General features: G+C 40.7%; 1 protein-coding gene across 5 annotated transcripts in view; it reads right to left on the reverse strand.

The window, feature by feature from the left end:
* MAD1L1 (mitotic arrest deficient 1 like 1) overlaps positions 1–21,695 on the reverse strand; it is a 352,882-nt gene that overhangs the window by 297,772 nt on the left and 33,415 nt on the right. For all 5 annotated transcript variants that reach the window (XM_053957712.1, XM_053957708.1, XM_053957710.1 and 2 more), the window contains one exon: positions 19,389–19,475. In XM_053957712.1, coding sequence (XP_053813687.1) covers positions 19,389–19,475 — 87 coding nt within the window. The remainder of the gene's footprint in view (positions 1–19,388; positions 19,476–21,695) is intronic.

Consider the following 21,695-nt stretch of genomic DNA (forward strand, 5'->3'; position numbering starts at 1 on the left):
CCCTGTGTCTGAACTTGTTCACACCTCAAAAACTGATAACAGCCCTGAAAATAAGCCTGATCTCAACATTCTTCCTTGATATTTTAGAAGAATAGCAGATGTTTGGCCATCATCAGAGATTTCAATAGAAATCACTAATCTTTGTGGGGTTTTTTTCCTAAAGAACTAGCTTCTTCCAGCTCTCCTGACCAAACTGTGATTATCAACCAATCTGCACCTTGTCATGTAACATCTGGTAAAGATAAGAAACCAGAACTAAGTATTCATAATACTCCCATTCATAACACACATCTGAAATGTGACTGTCCATGCAAACTCCAGCCCAAGCTGCAAATCCTCCATTCTGAACTGACCATTTCTGCCGGCCCCAAAGTGACCTGACCTCCAGCCAGTACAGCCTCCATCTGCCTACCAAATCTTCCTGCTGCCACATTAAGTGTGATGTTCCTCACTGGAACAACAGGCTGGAGCTTTCTACTGCCTCTCTAATGGATTTCATCTTTCCAGAAAACCAGGCAGAAATACATTTTTTGCATGTCTAGGTGTTAGGATTTTAAACCGAAGAAAAATGGCATTTGAAGCAGGCAGAGAAAGAAGTTGCCTTTGTTTCCTGTCTCCTGAGAAGGTTACAAATGAAAGGTTACTTTTAGGCAACTCTTCAGCTTATGCCATTATTTGTCTCTAGCATGGGTTTAATATTTTGGCCTGCAGTGCACTAAATTATGCTTTTTCTTCTTCTAGTTCTACCCAAGTCCAGTACAAAAGCAGAACTTCATGAGCCAAACCAAGCAGGGCTCCTTTAGAAATGCATGTAGATGCCCAATTTAAAAGAACTTAAAGTGCCACAAACATTAATCAGATGAAAATTACTGAACATCCTTCTTATTAAAAAGAGCTCCCAAACAAAAGGAGAACTGAAAACTTGGTCCAGTAAACAGCCCTTGTCATTTTCCCCCATACCTACAGCACAAATCCATGCATAATTAACTTGGTCTAAGCACTCCCATTCATTTTTAGCTTTCCAATATTTAACTAAACTACTCAATTTTCAATTGTCAGCCCACCTAAATAACTTTGCCAGCAGCACAGCTCATCTCTTTCATAATTATAAGAGATATGAAGAGTCTCCTTTCATCTTCCAGTGAACATGTATTTAGCTGGTTTCCAAATACCTGCTGCAATTTGTTATCCAGGGCTGCTTCTTGTCCCTGGCAGTCTCCTTTCTGTAATTCAGGGACTCGCTAAGGATCCACCAATGTCCTGTGGTAATAAGTGGTAACACAGAACTTATTTTAAGATGTTCAACTTGTTTCCTGGTACCAATGAAAGTGTTTCTTCAGCCTTTCAAACTACTGCTACATATCAGCAGAGTTTTTTTGAACCACTGAACATAAGAACATATAAAAATCTTTTCTCTTCATTTGGATGTACACCCAGAATATCCTTCCAGCAGGCTCCTTACTAACAACTGGTTTAAAATTCTAGAATACACACTCCATTTATTAAGTAGCTTAAATGATCTACAGCCTTTTGAGGCTGGGTGAACTATTACTGCTCAGTCAGAACTTGTTCTGCCTTCCATTTCCAATCACCTTCAAGCTTAAATTTCACTCAGCACACTCATTTCCAATTTTAATATAGCCAAATCAAGGGAGCATATGGATGTAGTAGTATTAATAAAAATGGAGACACTCTCCTCTAATGGTGTGATCAACTAATCAAACCAAAACACGTAAAGCCAACATAATGAAACATTTATAACAACATTATAAAAGACAACAACCCATCTTTCAGCATTTGACAGCACTGAGGAAAACTAACTACTAATAACACATCACACCAAAAAAAGAAAACATGTTTTTATTGAAAAAGAGTTTATGGCTCCTGGTCAGTGTCTTTCTCCTGTCAGCACATTGAGTGGTTTGTTAGCTATTAACTCTCCTGTGTGTTCACCCTTAATGCTGTATTTCTTATCTTACAAACCCTATTGACATAAAATCTCTCTCCACTTTGTACTGAGTCTGTCTTCCACTTCTGCCCTATTAACTCATGTCAATACAGCAAAGGGAGCAAAAGAAAGCAGCAAAGTCAATACCCATCCATCACATTTTTGTGCAGCTGCTGCAGTGAAGAGGAACACATGACAAAGAAGTAGCTGCACAGGTCAGAAATTCATCTGCCCAATTAATATGGAGCACCCCAAATATTCAGAGCAAAGATCACATGCTGAAGCAGAAGCTGCTCTATCTCCACTGTGCTTTTGCAAATAAAATTCTCTCACAAGACATGCTGTCCTTGTTTTAGGGAAATTACAAGCTGTGGTGGGATTTTCAAGATAGTCCCACTTCTTTCCTGTGCTTTTTCTGCCCTTTTTGCAATTGCATTTCTCTTACTAAATCACAAAGTACCTCTGGGAATAAAGGAAGGCATCATCACTGAACACTTAACTGGACAGGATGATCTCTTTTCTCCGCCAATCCCTGCAACAGTAGGAACACTAGAGAACTGAATTCAGAACAAAGAAGAAAGCATTTATCAGACAGAATAGCAGAGATTAAAGCATTTCTCCCTCTGATTGAATGACCACAGTATCACATCCCCTCTGCTCCTGCTGCTGCTGAGGAAGTGATTGAGCTCTGGCACAGGGGCCTTGCTGAGTGAGGAAGGGGGCAAATCCTCTCACCAGAATTTTAATTTCTTGCTCCTGGAACCAGGAAATCATTACCCAATGCAGCAGAGAAATGAATGCTACATCACGTCCAATGGTCTCCCTGCTGGCAATCTCCATGTGAGAGAGTTCATTTCAAAGAGACTGGATAAGGTATTGCAGACCTTTAAGTTACATGGGACCCATGAAGGGCTGAAAGAACTAAGAGACAAAAATAAATGAAAAATAGAAAAAATGAAATTGTGAATACAATTTAAAGACAGATGGAAAGAGCCCAAGTGAAATCTGTGATTTCCACTATGGAGCAGTAAAACACATTAACTCATCTTGCCAAAATACTTGCTGCAAAAGATATTATTTTAGTACCTTTTACACACTCCTGGGCTGTACTCAGTTGAGGTCTCTCAATTTCCAAGTCTCATTTCTCCTTTCCAGTGGACAATGTTGGGGGTGCCAGGAAGAGAAAAAGGTGAGATTTCAAATGCTGGAATGATTCCCATATGAAGAGCCTTGTGCCTCTGTTGCATATAAGTAGTGATACTAGAAAAGAAAGGTCTTATAAAATACAGCTTAGGCCCTGCTAATCAAGCTAAATTAGCAGTAGCTTGTAGGTTCCCATGCAAAACAACCTTGGGAATGAAGAGTCAGTTAACACAACAATCTATTCTGGTAAGAAAAGTAAGTCTGCACCTGCATAAACAATAGATCTGTCCCACAAGAATCCACAAAGGAAAAATGTAAACACTTGAATCTTAGCACGTACACACAAAATAGCCTTTAATCAATGAATTAGGTAGCAAGAATACTACTAGCCAATCAGTGGCACACAGGTCTGTGAAAACTGTGTAAAATAAGTTATGTAAATAAAGACTGGGCTTTTTCCTAGATAAAGAAAGGTATATAGTGAGTCCCAGCTAATTATTATTCCAACATGCCTCGTCTCCAATTCATGCTTTTCTGTGCTGAGCAGAGCCCACCTTGGTATAGGGATGGGCCAGAGACACAGCTTTCTAATTTTCTTTTTGATTTCTTTTTTTCCTGCTGTAGAAATCAAGAAACAGTGGGAAAGTAATGCAGATTTAAAAAAAAAATAAAAAGTTAGACATCCAGATATTTGTTTGGATGCCAACAAAGCTGAATGAGTGATGGGATACCTGTTTTGAGCACTCCAAAATAAATCTGTGCTGGCTCCCAGAATGATTAAATGGATGCTATAAAGGAATTATTAAAATAAATTTATTTAATGTGGTTCTGTGTCCAAGTTCTCTGACAATTTGATCATTTGCACAAACAAAAAGCAGACTGATTTATCACAGCCATTACTGCCAGGCTGTAAAGTGGTTCAAGTTTACATTGAGGTTTCAGGTTAGTGGGCAGAAGACTCCAATGTGCCAACTGTGCCTCAGATGGACACTGTGTTCCAACCCATCCTGCTTTTAAGACCTCTTAGACAAACAGGTCTAATAATTCTGATGGATGAAGGGGCTTTTTGTTTGGTTTTTCTAAATGGAAGCAGCAAAACAAATTGTCCCTGTTGTTGTATGGTATAAAGGATCCAAGCAAGTGTGCTCAGCCTCTGGCTCCTCTGTGGCTCCCCGGCTGGCCTGAATGCGAAGGTTGGTGTAAAGCAGCTGCTGAGATGCAAGCTCAGGATTGGGAACTGAGGCTGTCACTTGGAGAAACCATCATAAACATTTTACAGGAACATTTACCAACTGTTAAGCCATGATGAAATCAGAACAGACAAAACCACAGGCATCAGTTCTCAAACAGTTTTAATGTCAAAAGGTATTAAATGAAGCTGTGACCCATGTGGAGATCAGACACCAGCCCTGCCACTCTCTGAAGGAAGTTTCAAAGCCAAATGCTCAACAGCTAAGAAATGTCAAACACATCCATGAAACCATCCCCAGTAACTCCCTACCTTCCCACGCTATTTTAGCTTTTAATGCAGCAGGAGCAATTAACCTCCTGGAAGCAGATGTATGAAATCATAAAGACTTATGGGTTGCAGGTAGAATAATTGCAATTAACAGATAAACTAGAGCTGCTCCTCAGCAGTCAGCTAGGAAGTTTCCCAGCTACTCAACATTGTACCCACATATTTTATATATATATATGTGTACAGCTATACAGTGTACAGAACTTGCTGAACCTTTTTATGAAAAAGAAAGAAACAGCCTCCCTCCTCTCCTCACATTTGGATCGATGCCTCAAAGCATAAACCAGCTGCTCAGATGAAAGGAAAATGAGGAAATTTTTAACAATGAAATTCATTCTCAGCTGTGACAGGTTGGGGCTTTTCATTTCTGCACTGGCTTCACAAAGCAGATGATCCTGGAGATGCAGTTTAAGCCTTTCAGTAACTTGCAAGCATCCTCCCTGAGCTAAATGCATCACTGCAGTGGACACTACACTCATTTCTTAATTTTTATGACCTACTATATTAAAACCAGTTTAAATGTAATAAAGTCTGCAACATTTACAGCTACAAAATATGGGAGGGCCATAAAATTAGCCAAGCATAAAAATAAGGGAGTCTTAACCATCCTCTGCTCACTTTCCAGCCACAATATACACAGAATTGGCATGGACTACAAAATCAAAAGGAATTTGAATTCAAATTAGAATTCTAACAACCTTTTCTCCTGCCTGCTAGGGGCTCAAGGGACATTACCACACACTGACTCACTCTTCTGCATTGTTTCCTCAGGTTTTTATTCTCACTTTCTGAAATTTGTTTATCAAAGTGGTGATCTGAAATATTGATGATTTACTTTCATACACGGCTTCGCTCAGCTGCAGCTGGTTTGGCAGTAATGACACTTTTTCTCCTCACACTCCACCCCTTTTCTGCAGAAGCTGGAGTCTAAAAATGTAATTTTAAGAATCACAGAATATCCTGAGTTGGAAGCAACTGACAAGGACCATTGAGTCCAACTCCTGGCCCTGCACAGACAACAATCCCACCCTGTGCATCCCTGGGAGTTGTCCAAGCATTCCTGGAGCTCTGGCAGCCTTGGGGCTGTGACCATTCCCTGGGGAGCTGTTCAGTGCCTCAGCACCTTCTGGGAAAAGAACATTTTCCTGATATCCACCCTAAAGCTCCCTTGACACAACTCCAGCCATTCCCTGGGTCCTGTCCCTGCTCACAGGGAGCAGAGATTGGAGCTGTCCCTGTGCTGTCCCTCAAGAGGAGCTGCAGCCCCAATGAGTCTCCTCTTCTCCAGCTGAATAAACCAAGAGATCTCAGCCACTCCTTGCATGGCTTCTCCTACAGACCTTTCACCATCTTCACAGGTTGCTCTCTATTTTTTCCTCACTATATACCTTTAAAATGTGTAAGGCAAACCAGTAAGTCCAAAACAAAGCAATATTTTGAGTGTCATAACAAATCCCAAAGTGCCAAAACAAAGCTGTTCTCACAACTCTTCCCATCTCTCTGTCATTCCAACAGTGCAAGCAGGGACTGTGCAGGGGACTTAGGCAGCATCTCTTTGCACAGTGGTCTATTCCAGGACCATGGAATATTGCCAGCTTCTTCTCTTCTTTAGGAGGGTTCCCACTGTTTTCTTAATAGGATGCTATTTGATGAATGGGCTACAAAGCTGATTGAAGCAAAACAAAATTTACCTACTTCCTTTCATGTTTATATCTGAAAGAATTAAAAAAAAATCTGTTTGGGGCATAGGCAAAAGCTTTAGTATTTGCAAATGACATGAATTGCTCTTTGAGAAAGCCCTGCACAAGCAGTGACAAAGACATGCTCTGGTAAATTCTGTCACAAGGTTTGTTAACTCCCACCAGCCAGAGGACAGATTGTGCTGACTTGCTTAACATTACACACAAGTCCTGGGTTAAAATCACAGCCCAGAACAAAATTGCTTCCAAAGGTCCACTGAGTTTTGAATGTTTCTGCAGTCCTGTCTTGCAGAGGTCTCTCAATTTCCATCCAGCCTCTCCCTCATCTTCTTTACCTGAAGCAGCTCTAACACATTAAAAAGCACCACATCATTGACCACAAGCAGTAACACATATCCTTGGGCACACTTGGGGAGAACATAAATAACATTTACTGTACTTCAGAGAGGCTCCAGTCTAGGTCAGTTGTAAAAACACGGTAGACACACATTGCTTACACCATCAGCCTCTTTCTAAGAAAAGCATTTTTACAAGCCCTGGTTCATCTCTGCTGCAGGACATCTGTTGGTCCCAAATTTTCTGCACTTCAGCTGACCTCCACATAAGCCTCTCCTGACACAGTGGTGAGTACTCAGTGGCATAAATCCCAGTATGGGAATATGGACATAGTTCTGTATTGGTAACAATCACCCAAGTCCCACGGATTTTGTATGTCCAGATCTCCCATGTTTCAAGAATGTGCTTCAATATCTTATAGCAGAGCCAATGATGATGGTCTACTTCTTTGAAGTAAGGGAACTAGAGAAGGAACTTATTCTTTAAAAGTACTGTGAAAAAACATGAATTAAAAAGTAGCTTGACTGATCAAACATGATACCATCTACACCGAGTCCTTGGCTTGATTCACTTCTTTAAGGACAAGAGGAACTTCTTCAAAGTCTGTACACGTTAACAAAAGATGCCACTCACTTTATTTTTAAAACATCAAAACCAATGAAGTCTGAGGCTGTCTGACCAGCACTGCTGGGTTTGCAAGGAGAAGAACACAGGAACTTCTGTCAGCTTCAATGACAGCTACATTATCCATGGGAGCTGCAACAAATCTGCTCTCTCTTGCTTAGTTCTCATTCAGGAATTAGACAAACGTCTCCAGAGGATGGGAAAGGAGAAACAACTACAACTTCATCCAGTCTCACTCTCCTGTGATCAGTTCAAGACTTTCAGCATTCATTCAGGGAAGATGTGAAGTATTTATTTCAACACAACATTAAAAAACCCAAATTAAAAGCTTGCAAAAACTGAGGAATTTCTGCCATATGTTTCTCTCATATGTTTGAAACAAGGCCCACAGTTCATCATTCATAAGTTTGCCACTGAGTCACAAATTTCCAAGGGAGTCAGAATGAATTTCTAGTCTCCTGTGCCTTGAAGTATTAATGAATACTTCTGTAAGTTCAAGAATGTCCCTCATCCTTGTTTATACACAGAGTCCTCACCTTCAAGCAGCAGCTTGGTGAGATGACACAGCCTGGGTGCTCATCTTCTCCACCAGGAAAAGCTCTCCCTGCAGTTCAGAACAAGCCTGTTATGAAGTTCTTCTGAGAAAGGGCATGTTCTACAGACAGCAGACCTGCATTCTGCTTTGAGGAGATGACTGGAATGCATTTTCTCTCTGCATAAAGGCATTTCCTTGGAGGCATCAGCAATCCATGTAAATGAAAGGTTTCCAAAAGGTCACTGGCAATATAAAATGTAATTAGCTTAAAAACAACAAGTATTTTTAGGCACTACTCTGCCCCAGGTTATCTTACTGTTACTTGGGTTTTTATAATCACAGTTATTATCAGCATTTTTTCCCCCTTTTGGAAGTAATCAGGGAAGCAAAAATCTGACAAATACACTGTTAAAAGACATCATGTCACTCTCAAATAGGCAAGCTAGAGACTTACCACCCATGGCTGTGCACAAACTGCACATCATGATTCAAGATAACACAGCAGCAGGTGCACTTGTATTAACAGGACACAATTAAAAAAAAATAAACAAGTTAATTATGCTGCTGTTAAGTCCAAAATTGACAACAGATTTTGCCACAAGCACCAACATCCCACTTGGTATCTGCAGCTGGCCTTTCCCAGAGTCAGCAGAGCCCACAGCACTCACAGCAGGGCTAAGGGAAGAGTGACTGATCCTAGAAAGTGTTTGGACAAACAAAGCAAAACTCATTCAGCAGTCACTGTATTGGCAGTTCAGACTTACTGCTGCACCCAAGTGCCCAGAGGAGATAAGTCAAATAATATAGCAAAATTATTTTATTGACAATTTAGAAAACAGTATTTTTGGCTAATATAAAATTGAAGTTCTAGTCCCTTAACTGCAAAGCTGACACCCCAGTGCTGAGTCAGTGAAGCACAGAATTTACTGGGATGTGGCTCCAATAAAAACACGACACACACTATTTGCTTTCAAGTTCCTTCTAAAAGGAAGAAGTTCATTCTGCTGATGGTTTGTCTTCTCCATATACCCAAATCCTGCTATCAGAACAAATTGGACAGTCTCTTTCTCATGGGTGCTAACAGCCCTTTCATCTCCTCCATTCCTGTCCCAAGTGTGCCCACCACCTTCTCTCTCAAATTGTCCAATTGATGAATCAAGTTAAACTCAGAGCAATTGTTCTCAACCTGCATTTAGCTGGAAGGCTTTTCCCTGTCTGCTAATCCTATCACTGGGGCTAATAAATAAAAGGTATCCCTGCTCCTCACAAACCTGGCTCTGCACATTCTTCTGTGAATCATCAAAATGCACTCTGACTTCAACGAGCTCTGATTCTCACACCAGAGCAAGATTTGTAGAATGAAAAGCAAGGCCTAAGACCCAGAAGAGCAAGTTCAACTCAGGAAATTGGGAGTGTGACACAGCCAGGCAACCTGTGCTGCAATTCTATCCCTGGTGGCACAGGATTTAACAGGAGGAGATGGGAGGAGCCCTGCTCCACACTCCCAGCTACCACAGGAAGAGCTACCAAGTAAATTCAGTCTTGCTCTTTAAGTAGATAAAGATGCATCAACATAAATGATACTTTTGGTTTTAAAAGGTCAATTAATGTATTGTCTCATTAATTTTTACCTCTAATGCAAGATGGACGAAGAGGGACTTTTTCATTAGGATAATCTATGGAAAATGTGCTGCTTTGTCAGTAGAGTCACATTAAAAAAAAAACCTCACAGCTTTTTTTTTAAAAGCATATACTCTATGTTATTAGTTGTAGATGCTTTGGACTCTATGTACTGCAACTGCCATAGGCTAGATCTGATAATCTCTTATTTGTACAGTCAGAAAGGGACACATTTTGGTCTATTTCCATAAATATTTCAAAAGCTTTCTCTGGCTGAGAAACAGAGAGCCTCTTCAGTAGTTATTCTAGTCATAAGAATTTGATTGTTGTTGCTTGAATAAAAGGAAAGCTTGGGGGATTTGTTGTGGGGGTTTTGATGGGATTTTTGTGTGTGTGTGTTTTTTTGTTATTGATTTCCATCTCTTAACAGTGAGAAAATATTTTAAAAGTGATTAATATGGATATTGTCTTAAATATTGAAAACCTGCAAAAACAGCCTATACCTAAAATATGACAAGGAAATTACATTTTGCTGGAACACTGTTCTGAACTCTAACACAGCACCATGCCCCAGCTTTCTTTCTGGCCATCCAGCCCCAACAGGCCCTCTGAATGTCACATCCCACCACAGTTGAAGGGAAAAACAAAACAAAAACAAGTCACCAGCAACAAAATAACTGGACCAGTAGGATGCACCCCTTCTGAACCCATCTCTAACTCTATCTCCTTCCTAAGGAGGGACACATTCCTGCAACAGAATGACTGCACTGAGAAATTGTTAACATTTCTTCTGAACGAGGGCATGGCTGAGCCACTATTTCCCTTCTGTGATGCCCATGCAAGAACTAAGCAATTGGTCTGACTTTGGGGATTTAAACATCAACAAAAAAAATTGTTTTCAATGCATTTCCTTCAACAAGAAATCTTGTGGACGAGGCTGGAGAAAGGAGGAAGTGCCAGCAAGGCATGAACACAGCCAAGATCTTTCCAATATCTAACATAAGACTTTATCAGCACCATTTTCTAAGAAGGCCTTGCCTTGACTCCTCCAAACCAACTTCTCCTTCCTTAACCAGATGCCTCAAATGTATCTGATGCTTCACCAAAAGCTGCACCAGAGCTGCAGCAAAAGGTACAGCTGGGCCAGGACTGTGCCCTGAGGGTTGGAGCAGCTCTCCTACAAGGACAGGCTGAGAGAGCTGGGGTTGTTCAGCCTGGAGAAGAGAAGGCTCTGGGGAGATCTTATTGTGGCCCTCAGGTGCCTAAAGAGGACTTATGAAAAGGAGGGAGAGGGACCTTTTATACAGGTAGAAAGTGGTAAGACCTGGGGCAATGGTTTTAAGCTGGCAGAGGGCAGGTTTAGATCAAATGTTAGGAAGAAATTCTTTACTCAGAGGGCAGTAAAGCACTGGAACAGGCTGCCCAGAGAGGCAGTGGATGTCTCATCGCTGGAAGTGTTCAAGGCCAGGCTGAATGGCAACCTGAGCAACCTGGCCTAGTGAATGGCATCCCTGCCCATGGCAGTGGGTTGGAAATGTGATTTTTAAGGTCCCTTCCAACCCAAACCATTCTGCGATTCTGTAATTCAAGCTCTCCACAGGAAGAGTTTCTGAAACAGGCATATTCACATCAAGATGTTCTACAGCTTCTTCTCTTTCCTTTCACTTGTAACATTTTTCAGCTAATTGGCTCGAGAATTTATAATGCTGCTGACAGCAGCCTGGCTGTGCGGGGCAGAGGAGGTGGAGGAGGAGGGGAGGGAAGGCAGAGCAGCTGCCAAGGCTGCCGGCACCATCTCCTGTTCTCAGCCAGTTACTGCAAAGCCCCAGCCTGGGATGCTGATGCTCAGCCAGGCAGCTCAGGGTATCTTATGCTTAGAAATATCACAAGACAACTTAGGAGGTTTTATGCAGACTCCAGAAAAAGCAGGAATCCAAATATGAAGTGCAGCTAAAACCACTGAATTTTGAAAAGGAGCAAATTAAGCAGCCGAGGGGGGGTGGAAATGCAATTACAGCAGAAAAAAACTGTGTTTCACCATTAGCATTGCACAATAAGAAGGTTTGTCAGGCACCGGTTTAGCCTACACATGTTCACATCCGTCAGCATTTCCATGATAAATCCTAATTTTCGCCATTGTTGATCACATTGAACTAAAACTTGGTATGCAAGTTTTTAGCACAGATGCTCAAATAAATTATGCACATTAGTCATTTAACTTTCAGAGCAGCAAGAGAAAGCTGCTTTTTGGGAAGGGGGTTGACTGCAATTTATGACAAGTTTTTTTTTTGCCTTACACAGCTAAAAAAGACAAGCAGCTCACTTCTTGAATAAACTTTCCAAGCAGTATGTCTTTTGTATAGATGATAAAACTTTGACAGTAGAATATTTATGACTAATTAAAAATGCCTTACCACCCCCACCACCAGTGATATACCTTCAGTATTTTGCTCTGTACATTCACAGGTGCATACAAGCAGCCACAAAGAATATTAAACACATAATGAAAATACCAATAACAGCAGCCTGAAGGCAGCAGGCAGTAGAAAGGATGTGATCCAGATGAGAAATTGTTCAAGAAGCATTTAGTTATGGAGCTGAACAAAGTGTACATGCAGATATGATCAACTGATTGAGACATCCCAGGCCAGACAATCTGTTTTTCAGACATAACCATATTCTGTGCAGTATTTGAACTGACACCACTTTACAGCAGGTTAAAAAACCCTACAGAATTCACATTTACTTTAGTAAAATGTCTCAGTGTATTCTGGCTGTCCTCATCAATCTGCTCAAAATAAACAATATCAACAGTACCATAAAGCACTTCAGAAAAATCCATAGTCTTTGAAACTCCTGTTATTACAGCAACTACAGTAGGTGTTCAAATAAATGAGTACAAAAAGACAGAAAATTCATTCTGCATTCTGCCACCAATCTTCCTCTGGCTTCCCATGACTGCTCAGGAAAGCTGTATTGCAGTTCTAGCATTACAAATTAAGAGACAAAACTGTTAAACACAGCCTTGTTTAACTGTTGATGCCTTCTCATGAAACAGCTCAGGAGCCACAGTCACTACTGTCCTTTTAAGATACTGTATGGGAAGAAACAGACGTGTATTTGGGGGAGAAAGGAACAAAAAATTCTTAACAGATATGGGCTGATAGGAATTAATGTTTATTTGCCTTAAACATAGTGATGTGCAGAGTAGGCAGGATGTAATGTTTGTTTTCATTCAAGAGGTGAGAAAATCATGTCACTGGATCACTCAGCACCCAGGAAACCACTCCAGAAACTGAGTCCAGACTTCTTGGGCTCCAGTCATCTTCCTCATTTATGGAACCACCCTGGTAACTTCAACACTGATTCCAAAGATATTACCAAACTGATAGGCCCCACTCTTTCCAGCTCCCGTCAAATTTTTCAAGGCATACTGCCACGTTGCAGAGGAAATAAAAGAAATCCTAAGAACTGGAAATCTTAAAGCACTACAATTCCCAGAGCTCTATACAAAGCTTGGCAGCAGGCTGAATATATGGTTTTTACATAATACTACTGGTTTCAAAGTAGAATATTTCTGTACTGCTGCCTACTGCACAGCTGAGATTACAATTCCTCTCTTTGTATTCATATCACAAATATAACATGGATGTGGGGCACTCTGCCCATCAGCCTCCTGTAAATCATTAATTTGATCATAGCATCCCTTTGCTAAGAAGGAAAGAATAAGAATAATGAAAATAGATAATAAGTTTTGACTTCTAATTACTTCAATATCTAAATATTCATTCTGGTTTCTGAGAACTCTGGACTACTATTAAGATACATCTATTTCATCTAGAATTTTTAGGAATTTTAATCTTGCAGAGTGAAAGATTTATAGGGTAGATGTGAGTCATGCACAGGAGAGATGCAAGGCAGATTTCTCCTTCCCTAACTTCCACAGTGCAGCTCCAAACACGGTGTCTGCTGTACCACACACTACGAAGAACAGCCTGTGCTTCCTACCAAATTAGCTGGTTATTTTTACACTTTTTTCTGGTCAATAATGCCCACTACTACCAAGGGAATGCTGAATCAGCATCTCCAGATGAAATGAAAGCTATCATTCACTGCAGTAATAAAGAGATGCAGAGACATCAGGGATGTTGGTAGGAACATCCAGGGTCAATCACAACCCTGGAACAAGAAGAACTATTAAGAACAGAGTTAAATACCTTCTATAATTTTTTTTAATCATTAGAAGTGATCAGAGCACTGAACAGAGTGCTCTCACAGATTATTCTTGAATGTTCTCCCAGGAGCACAGTCAAATAAAAGGTAAGAAACCAAGTACTAATATTTGTACTGGTTTTGCACTCTACAGTCTCCACAGAGCTCCAGGCTGAGACGATGGTATCATTATAGCTTTGTCTATCCCCTCTAGGCTGCTTTTTTTGGCTTTTTCCTACATATTTTCTTATTAAATATAGAGAGATTGTTCCATGAGCTCCAGAACCAAAGCTGCCTGGTTTCTTGTGGATTTCTCTCTCAAAAGGTGACTCCTGACTCAAGCAGACATCTTATTCTCATACCAAAATGACATGAAACATGAAAAGCATGGAAACGATGCCAGCAACCTTACCATGGTACTCTCAAATGCCAAGAGCCTTTGGAAAGCATGGAATAGCAAAAAAATGCTGGATTGTGGTGCTGCCAGGGTGTGAGGCCAGAGCTCCCTCAGTACTGCTTGATCTCCAAAAGGAGCCTTCCTGGCAATGGGACATTCCCAAGGGTCTGTTTGCTTGCAGGGCTCTGATACCTGACATGACCTCAGGGCACGGCCTCAGGATGGAGATCTCCTGGAGATGGAGATCTGACTGCATTAAACTTGCTGGAATTCATTATTTTTGAGACCTCCACCATCTGCCAAGCTTGACAGAACACAACTTGCAAGTTCAAAAGTGTAGGGTAGGCATAGACAAATCTCATCTACATACACACACAAAGCACAGTAATAAGCCTCACTTCCTCAGGAAATCAGACTAAAAATGGCACAATCATGAAAAGCAAAGGTCTGGGCAAAATCCCATGTTTTTCAAATTGGAAGCATAAGTCAATGTCTTGGCTAAATTATTTTTTGCTTTCCTATTTTCTGCTAACTATATGATAGAAAAAAAAATAGAAAAGCTTTGTATCTACCTAATTGGAGTCATGAATAACCAGATGTTGCTCTAGAAGCTTACTGTATGAATATGTAGATTGGTCACTTAATGAGACACTATTGAGTACCTTCTGGTATAGAAGTGCAGGAAAGATCCATTTTGGAGAAAAGGAAAAGCAGCAGTCATTTCTTCATCATCTCCCTCTGTAAAATGAATGCAGAACCTGCCAGCAGTTAATATTGCCCTGAAGCACTGTGAATCAACATTTGTCTGATATTAGGTACACAGACACCTCCATGTATAAATCAAGGTGCAATGTGCCATATAAATGAACAAAGGTAGGAAAAAAATCCCCACCTAATCCTATATTAGACATTAAGTGCTTCTTTTGATCAAAAAATAACTCATAAAGCCTATTAAAAAGCTAGCACTTCTCTCTCTGTCAGATAAAAGACACTTCATTGTAATTAAACTTCTGTCCAACTTTCCAGAAGATTAGGGGAAGAAGTCTGACAGGCTCTATTTGTTTTTGTGACTGACATTCATTGGGACATCCAAGGAAAAGAGAGGTTGGGCAATAGATTTACAACACTTCTAAGCTAACAGCACTTATGAAGATGGACAGTTCTGGGCTTATCATCACTCATTCTTTTTATTTTTTTGGTAAAAAAAAGAATCCCTGCTGCCCAAGTCTAAAGCATTTTCTGTTCAGTTTGCAATCTACATTCCCTAGTCTTCAATGATTTGGGGTTTTATTTCATTTTAAGCAACAACACACACAGCAGGTTGTTTGGATAAATCAGTTTTATGTTATTTATATGAATAAAGGTGGTAAACAACCATGTCTCTAAACAGAACTCCATGAGCACTTGCAGTAGGAAAATCCTTTTTCAAACACATTCTCTGTGTCCCTTTCCCATATGAAACAATATGTCAAAACACATAGCTGGGTTTCTGACACAAGGTGATGGGAATAAGCCATCAGCTCTGGGATCTCAACACCAGAACCAAGGATTTACTGCTCTTCCATTTTCCCATCTGTCCTTCATCCTGCCCAGAACCAACTTCACCTATGTGTTTCTTTGTGTTCGACCTTTCAGAAGGCATCTCAAGGTCCAAAGACAATCCTGCACTTAGACCACAAGAGCAAAAGTAGAAATGATCACTTTGGGAGGAGCCACAGGTAACCATTTTCAAAGACTGTCTTTCAGAAATGCAGCAAAACTCAAGCCATAAATCAACATCATTCCTTCACGTGAGCCATCTCATAGGCCAACATTTCAAATTCTAGAATACTTTGCCAGCATTGTTTGAGGAAATCTCTCTAGAGAGATCAAATATGTAGATAGGTAGCAGGCCCAATAAATGCACAGCTTTTCTCACTTTAAAAAATAGTATAACTGCTACATCATTTCTTCATAAGAGAAAAGCTTATGAACCACTTGGCTGACTTTCCATATTCCAAACTATAACCACCAACACATTTCAGTGTACCACAGCTACAGCAGTCACAGCTGGGGGGAAAATGGGCTTTAATTAATGGTGGCTGCATGGTTAAAACTGACCTACTAATTAAACACCTTCCTTCCATCACCTTTCCCTAAATAGCAGAGCAGGTACAATTCTTGCTATCAAAGTAGCCCTGAACAATCTTCTTTTGAGCTTTTGAACCTTTGGATTGTTATCTTTGCTCTGCAGTTAAAGAGCTCCAGGACACTTCCTGCTGCTGCTGCTGAAAGTGTAATTTACTCTATTTATACGACTTCTAGCAACACGCTCCAAAGCAGCACTGAGAGTCCATCACGCACGATTAATGGCACTTTCAGCTACATTACTCAGCCATCCTGAAGTTGCCAAGAGAAGTGAGTTGCTGCCCATGTGTTCAGTGCTAAAGTGACCCTCCTCTTGCCCCATGCTGGCACCACTGGAAGGTTTTCTCCCCTTAGCAAAAATAGCAAGCTCCGAGGGAGTCGACACAACTCAGACGTGTAAACAATCACTGTTAAAAGAAATTGATTTCAACCTACTGCTCAGGAAATTCTGTCCTGCGGTTCTGTGTCTAAAAGTGTCCAATGTGAGTGATGGAGCAAATAGGATATGCATCATCATTTGATCTCTGGGAGGTCTGGAGACACTGGCAATTGCACAGGCTGCACAAAACACAGATTGCAGTGCAGATCCCCACGCAGGGAAATACCACTGCAAAATGGGTTTATAGTGATGTCTCTTTGTGGTGGGATCATCTCTATTGCCCTTTAATTACACAAACACTGGCTCTAAAAAATGTACAGTAATAAATGGAAAGCAGGTCAAGAATGCAAAAATGAAAAAAAAAAAAATTTTTTTTGTTTAGTGAAGCCATTTGGAAAAGGTGTTTATCAACCATAACTCCCTACTCTAGATCAACTACAGGATACTGGAAGCAAAAATAGCAGCTGGCAAGTCACTGAACAGTGTGGGAAAGCATCACTGGGAATACAAACCAAGATGATTGCAGTGTAAAGACAGAGAGAGAATAATCAGCATGCAAACTCCTCTCACACACACCTTCCAGGCACTCTCCTGCCTGTGTTTAAAAGCTTGGTGATGAGCACACACACAGCCGCTGCACAAAGACTCAACATCTGCCAGGTAGGGAAGGGAGCCATATAATGCTCTTTACCATGACACTCAAAAATCTCATCTACTAAACACAGTTTTGCACTGTAGCAACAGGTGAGCCAGGATTATCTGTGATTCTCTCCTTCATTTCCATAAAAATAAATTCAGATGCCAACTCGTGATGATGTTTTCTTAAGTATCTGCCAATTCATTAATTTTAATGGAGAAAACTTAAAGTTCTTAGGGTAGACACAAATTTAGTGGTGTTTGTACTGCACATTGCTCTGTACACACATAACCACTGATGTTATAAATCAAACACTGCACTATCAGCACCAAAGACAACTAAGGGCAAAAGAACCTGTGGCTGAAAAAAAAAAAAAACCCAAACAATAGAAAGCTGAATAAGTGCTGGGCTTCATCACTAGAGGGAGGCATGATCACATATTAAATTACTCTAATACACAGACAATTCCGAACACAATTATGAAACAAATAAAAGAGAAGACCATCAGCTAAGTCTGGAAAAGATTTGTGGAAAAGAGAAAATTAGGTTTGCTTCCTTAACAAGGTTTTATTCCCAAAAACTCAAAATCTTCTGCTGAGAACTTTCAAATCACTTGTAATGAAAGGTTTTTAAAAATTTATCTTATTGCCTTCTTTTTAAGACAGAATAAGGTATGTGATAGAAGAAAGTCAAAACTATCAGTTTTAGAACTGACACACAGCATTGCATCAGGAAAGTCTTAGAATTTTAATTTAAACAGCTTTACAGCCCATTTAACTTGAAATCAAAAAGTAATTTTAATCATGTTTTTATTTTTAAACTAAATTGGCACAATTATATCTAGATAAACAGGCACTACCAAAAAGCTGCTTTTTCAACAGACATTTCCCCTTGGCCATTAATAAATTTAGAAAAGGAATTTATCTGAGAGGCTGTGAAAAGCAGCCTAAAAAAAAGAAAACCCAAATCTGTAACTCAAACACTACCATCATTCTTTTATTTTATCATTTAATCAGTTGTGGGTTGAGGGTTTGCTTAGTTTATTTTTAATATACGTAATGTCTTTTTTATATTGATAAGATTTTTTTTCTCCCCTGTAAACTTCACAGATAAAACCACACAGCAATTTGGCTGGCTCACTCCTGGGAATTTACACTTAGCTAACCATTTTACAAGAGACTAAACAGTTTCATTAACAGCTGCAGCACATTCTGTTTTACCACCTTGCTTGAAACCTGCCCATCATTAGGAAGGTGGAGCCCAAAACAGGATCATCACCTACCTCAGGAGACACATGAGGAAATGCTGCCCACAAAAAGCTAAGTGTGCCCACCCAGAGCTCAACATGGCACTGACTGCTTTGCATTCTGCATTTTCACACCAAAGGCTGAAATTCCCCACTCTCCTGTTGCTCAGCCAAGGCAGCCACAACCCTGCAATGCAAACAGTCCAGGGTCTTTTTGAAAGACAGAGGTATTGCTTTTAACTAGAATGGCTTTAACAGAGGGCTCCTAATGTGTGGAATGAAACGGGGAGGGAAGCAAGAAGATGTGCACTGAGGGTGAGAAGCACTGCCTGGCATGCTGTGGAACTGTGCTCAGAAAGGCTGTGGAACCAGTGCAGTCTAGAAAGTTTAGCTCTGGCTAATTCATTTCCCCATTGCACATTCAATCCCACAGGAGGGCAATGGTTTAAACACCCTCATGCTTCAAACACACATCTCACTCCATAAACAGACTGCTCCTCTCAAAGCCTGGCAGCACTCTGCCACCAAAACTGCAAACATCCTTTTCCTTCACCATCCCTGCAACCTGGTCCTTTCAGCAGTCAAATCACAGTCCTCAAAGCTCCTACTCCCTTTCCCATACCCAGATGGATACTTGGCACATTTTGCTTTGTGACATTTCCTTTCCAGATGAAATGGTCTGGGGAAAGCAACTCACTTCCCCTTGCAAACACTGTAGCTCATAGCATAAAGCTTGATTAACTCTTCACTGCATCACCCACAGTTACTCATCTTTTTCTTCCTGCAAGGACTTCAGTAAGCAGCCCTTAATCAACATGGGAAAGAGTAGAAGGTGGAACAGAAGGCTCCATGGAACATAAGGAAATACAAAGAGCTGGTCTTTCAGTTTGCAGTCCTTGTTTCCTTTCTCTGGGCTTTAACATAGCAGGGTCTTGCTACCAGCATTCCCTCCTGGAGTCACTCACCTGTTCATGAAGGTGGAATTCTGCTCTTTCAGGGCAAGCTCCCGTTGCTGCAGGGCCACAATTTGCCTTGAGAGATCATCAGGTGTCCTACACAATTAAAACAAAATAAAAACTTTTAATGAATCATTGGTTGCAAATCTATATTCCACACACAGCCATGGAACAGGTCTCACCAAAAGCAGCCAAGGTGATTTCCTGGGGCCAAACCTGTTGCAGTCCCTTAGAACAACACAGAGCTGCAGCCTGTCCAGCTCACATGAAATCTAAAGCCATCACAGTATGAGCACAGCAGTAGCAGTAAGAGGGTAAGAAAAGGAGGAAATAAATCGAAATGCAGACTGTACAATTCAACAACTCTGGCTACTGCTGAACACCCTCTCACAATGTGGATGTTCAGGTACATCACAGGTGACTCAAAGCAGTATTCCCACAGAGTTACCAGTGTGCTGACTTCAGAATCCTCCACACACCATGACCCCAGAGCCACAGGAGGAAAAAAAAAACAATCCCTCAGCTCTGGGTAACACTTCAGATGTCACTGATAGCCTTTTCTTGTCAAAGAGATCAGAGATTTCTACAGACCCGAGAGCAACAACTGCACAGCTGTCAGAAATGGGTTTATTTTTTCATCAAATCCAATGACAAATGCTTAAAGGTAATGGAATGGGATCAAGATAACTCCAGTCTGGCAGTTCCACAGACCACATCAACAGCCTCTGCAGGAGGAAACTGCTCTTTCAGACACCTCTCTAAGTCATAAAAATTTGTCTTGAGCCATCAGAAACGTTTTTCCACCCTAAAACAGAAGCATCTCTATCACACTTCCCAAAGGAAAGGAAGGGGCATCCCTGTAGGAACTGGGAACATACATCCCTTTGTTCCACCACCACAAAGGGGAAGAGTACCCAGACCTTGACAGGGCTTTTCATAGGGAGCAAGTGGGAAGTTAGTTTTGCAGCAGTGAAATCTGCAGAAACATAATCTACCATGTGCCCCAAAAAGCAAGTCAGGGTTCCACTGCTGCTGGCAGATGAAACTAGGCCTGGTCAGAGTCTACAGCATTGAAATACAGCACCGGAATGAGGCTGCTGCCACTCCAAAAACTGAACAGGGAGAAGTGCCTCGAGCTTGATCATTGGATTCTGACTGGATCTAGGACTAGAAAAGCCCTTTCTCTGATGAAAATACTTTCCAGGCAACTACTCACATCCAAAAAAAGGCATCGCTTTTTCTCTTTAATCATCTGTCACTTCCAGTTGAGTGAAAATTAGTTAAACGCTGAGTTGGTGCAGATAGGATTCAATTTTGGCAACCCCAGCTGAAACATTCCTGCATTTCACTTCCAGAAGTACAAACCTTTATCCTTCCTCAGCAGAAAATTTTGAAGCCTCTAACACCACTTGTGTTACATCCAAGTCTTAATAGTCAATATACAGTTAAATATATGGAAATGTTCTCCCATCAGACAACAGAGGCACAGATTGCAGCAAAGGAATCATTCAGGACAGGACATCACACTCACTAGCCAAGGCAATTATGAGAAAAAAAAACAAGACAACCTGGAGATGGCTTGGCTAAAACATCTGAAAATAAAATTCTGTTAGTAGATACAAGTCAATTTTAAGCCAACATGCATCTGGATTTTCAAATGTGTTGCAGCATCAAATAACATTTCAAAGTTTTGTAGCTGAGCCTGAAGGGATCCTTAACTTGAGCAGCTCTTTACTGAGGGCTACCAATGGCTGGGCATCAGAGGGAGCACCAGGGAAATGGACTGGGCACACCTAAGTCTGCTTGGCAAGAAGAAGCTGTAAGCAGACACAATGATTTCCACAGGAAAATCTTTGTGCAATGTAATGCCAAGTCAACAAGGCTCTGAAAAATGCACTTCTAAGCTTCTAATAAATCACCCAAATACAGCAGATTTATCATAAGCATAGTTAGTATCAGGCAGCTCTCTGGTCATGTTGAGTGGCAGCCCCCAACACCAGCATATGGTCCTTGCATCAATGAAATAATTTCACAGATTCTTTTTTTAATGTACAAAAAAAGTGTATCTGCCTTGATTTTTTGTCTTTTTTTTTTTTTTCAGAAATTCATACCATAATCTATTAGGACTGAAATCAGGAACTGAAATTAATCCAGTAGTAAAATGAGAGAGTACTACAAAAGCCACAGATTTCTAGTAATGACAGCTCCTGACCGATTTCCAATAAAAAACAATCCTCCTCATCTGTTCAGCCATTCAAACCAACAATCAGCTTCCAATCTCAGTTCCAGCAATTGGCAGCTTTAGGTTTACACTTA

Source organism: Vidua chalybeata, chromosome 16, assembly GCF_026979565.1.
Source record: "Vidua chalybeata isolate OUT-0048 chromosome 16, bVidCha1 merged haplotype, whole genome shotgun sequence".
Lineage (NCBI taxonomy): Eukaryota > Metazoa > Chordata > Aves > Passeriformes > Viduidae > Vidua > Vidua chalybeata.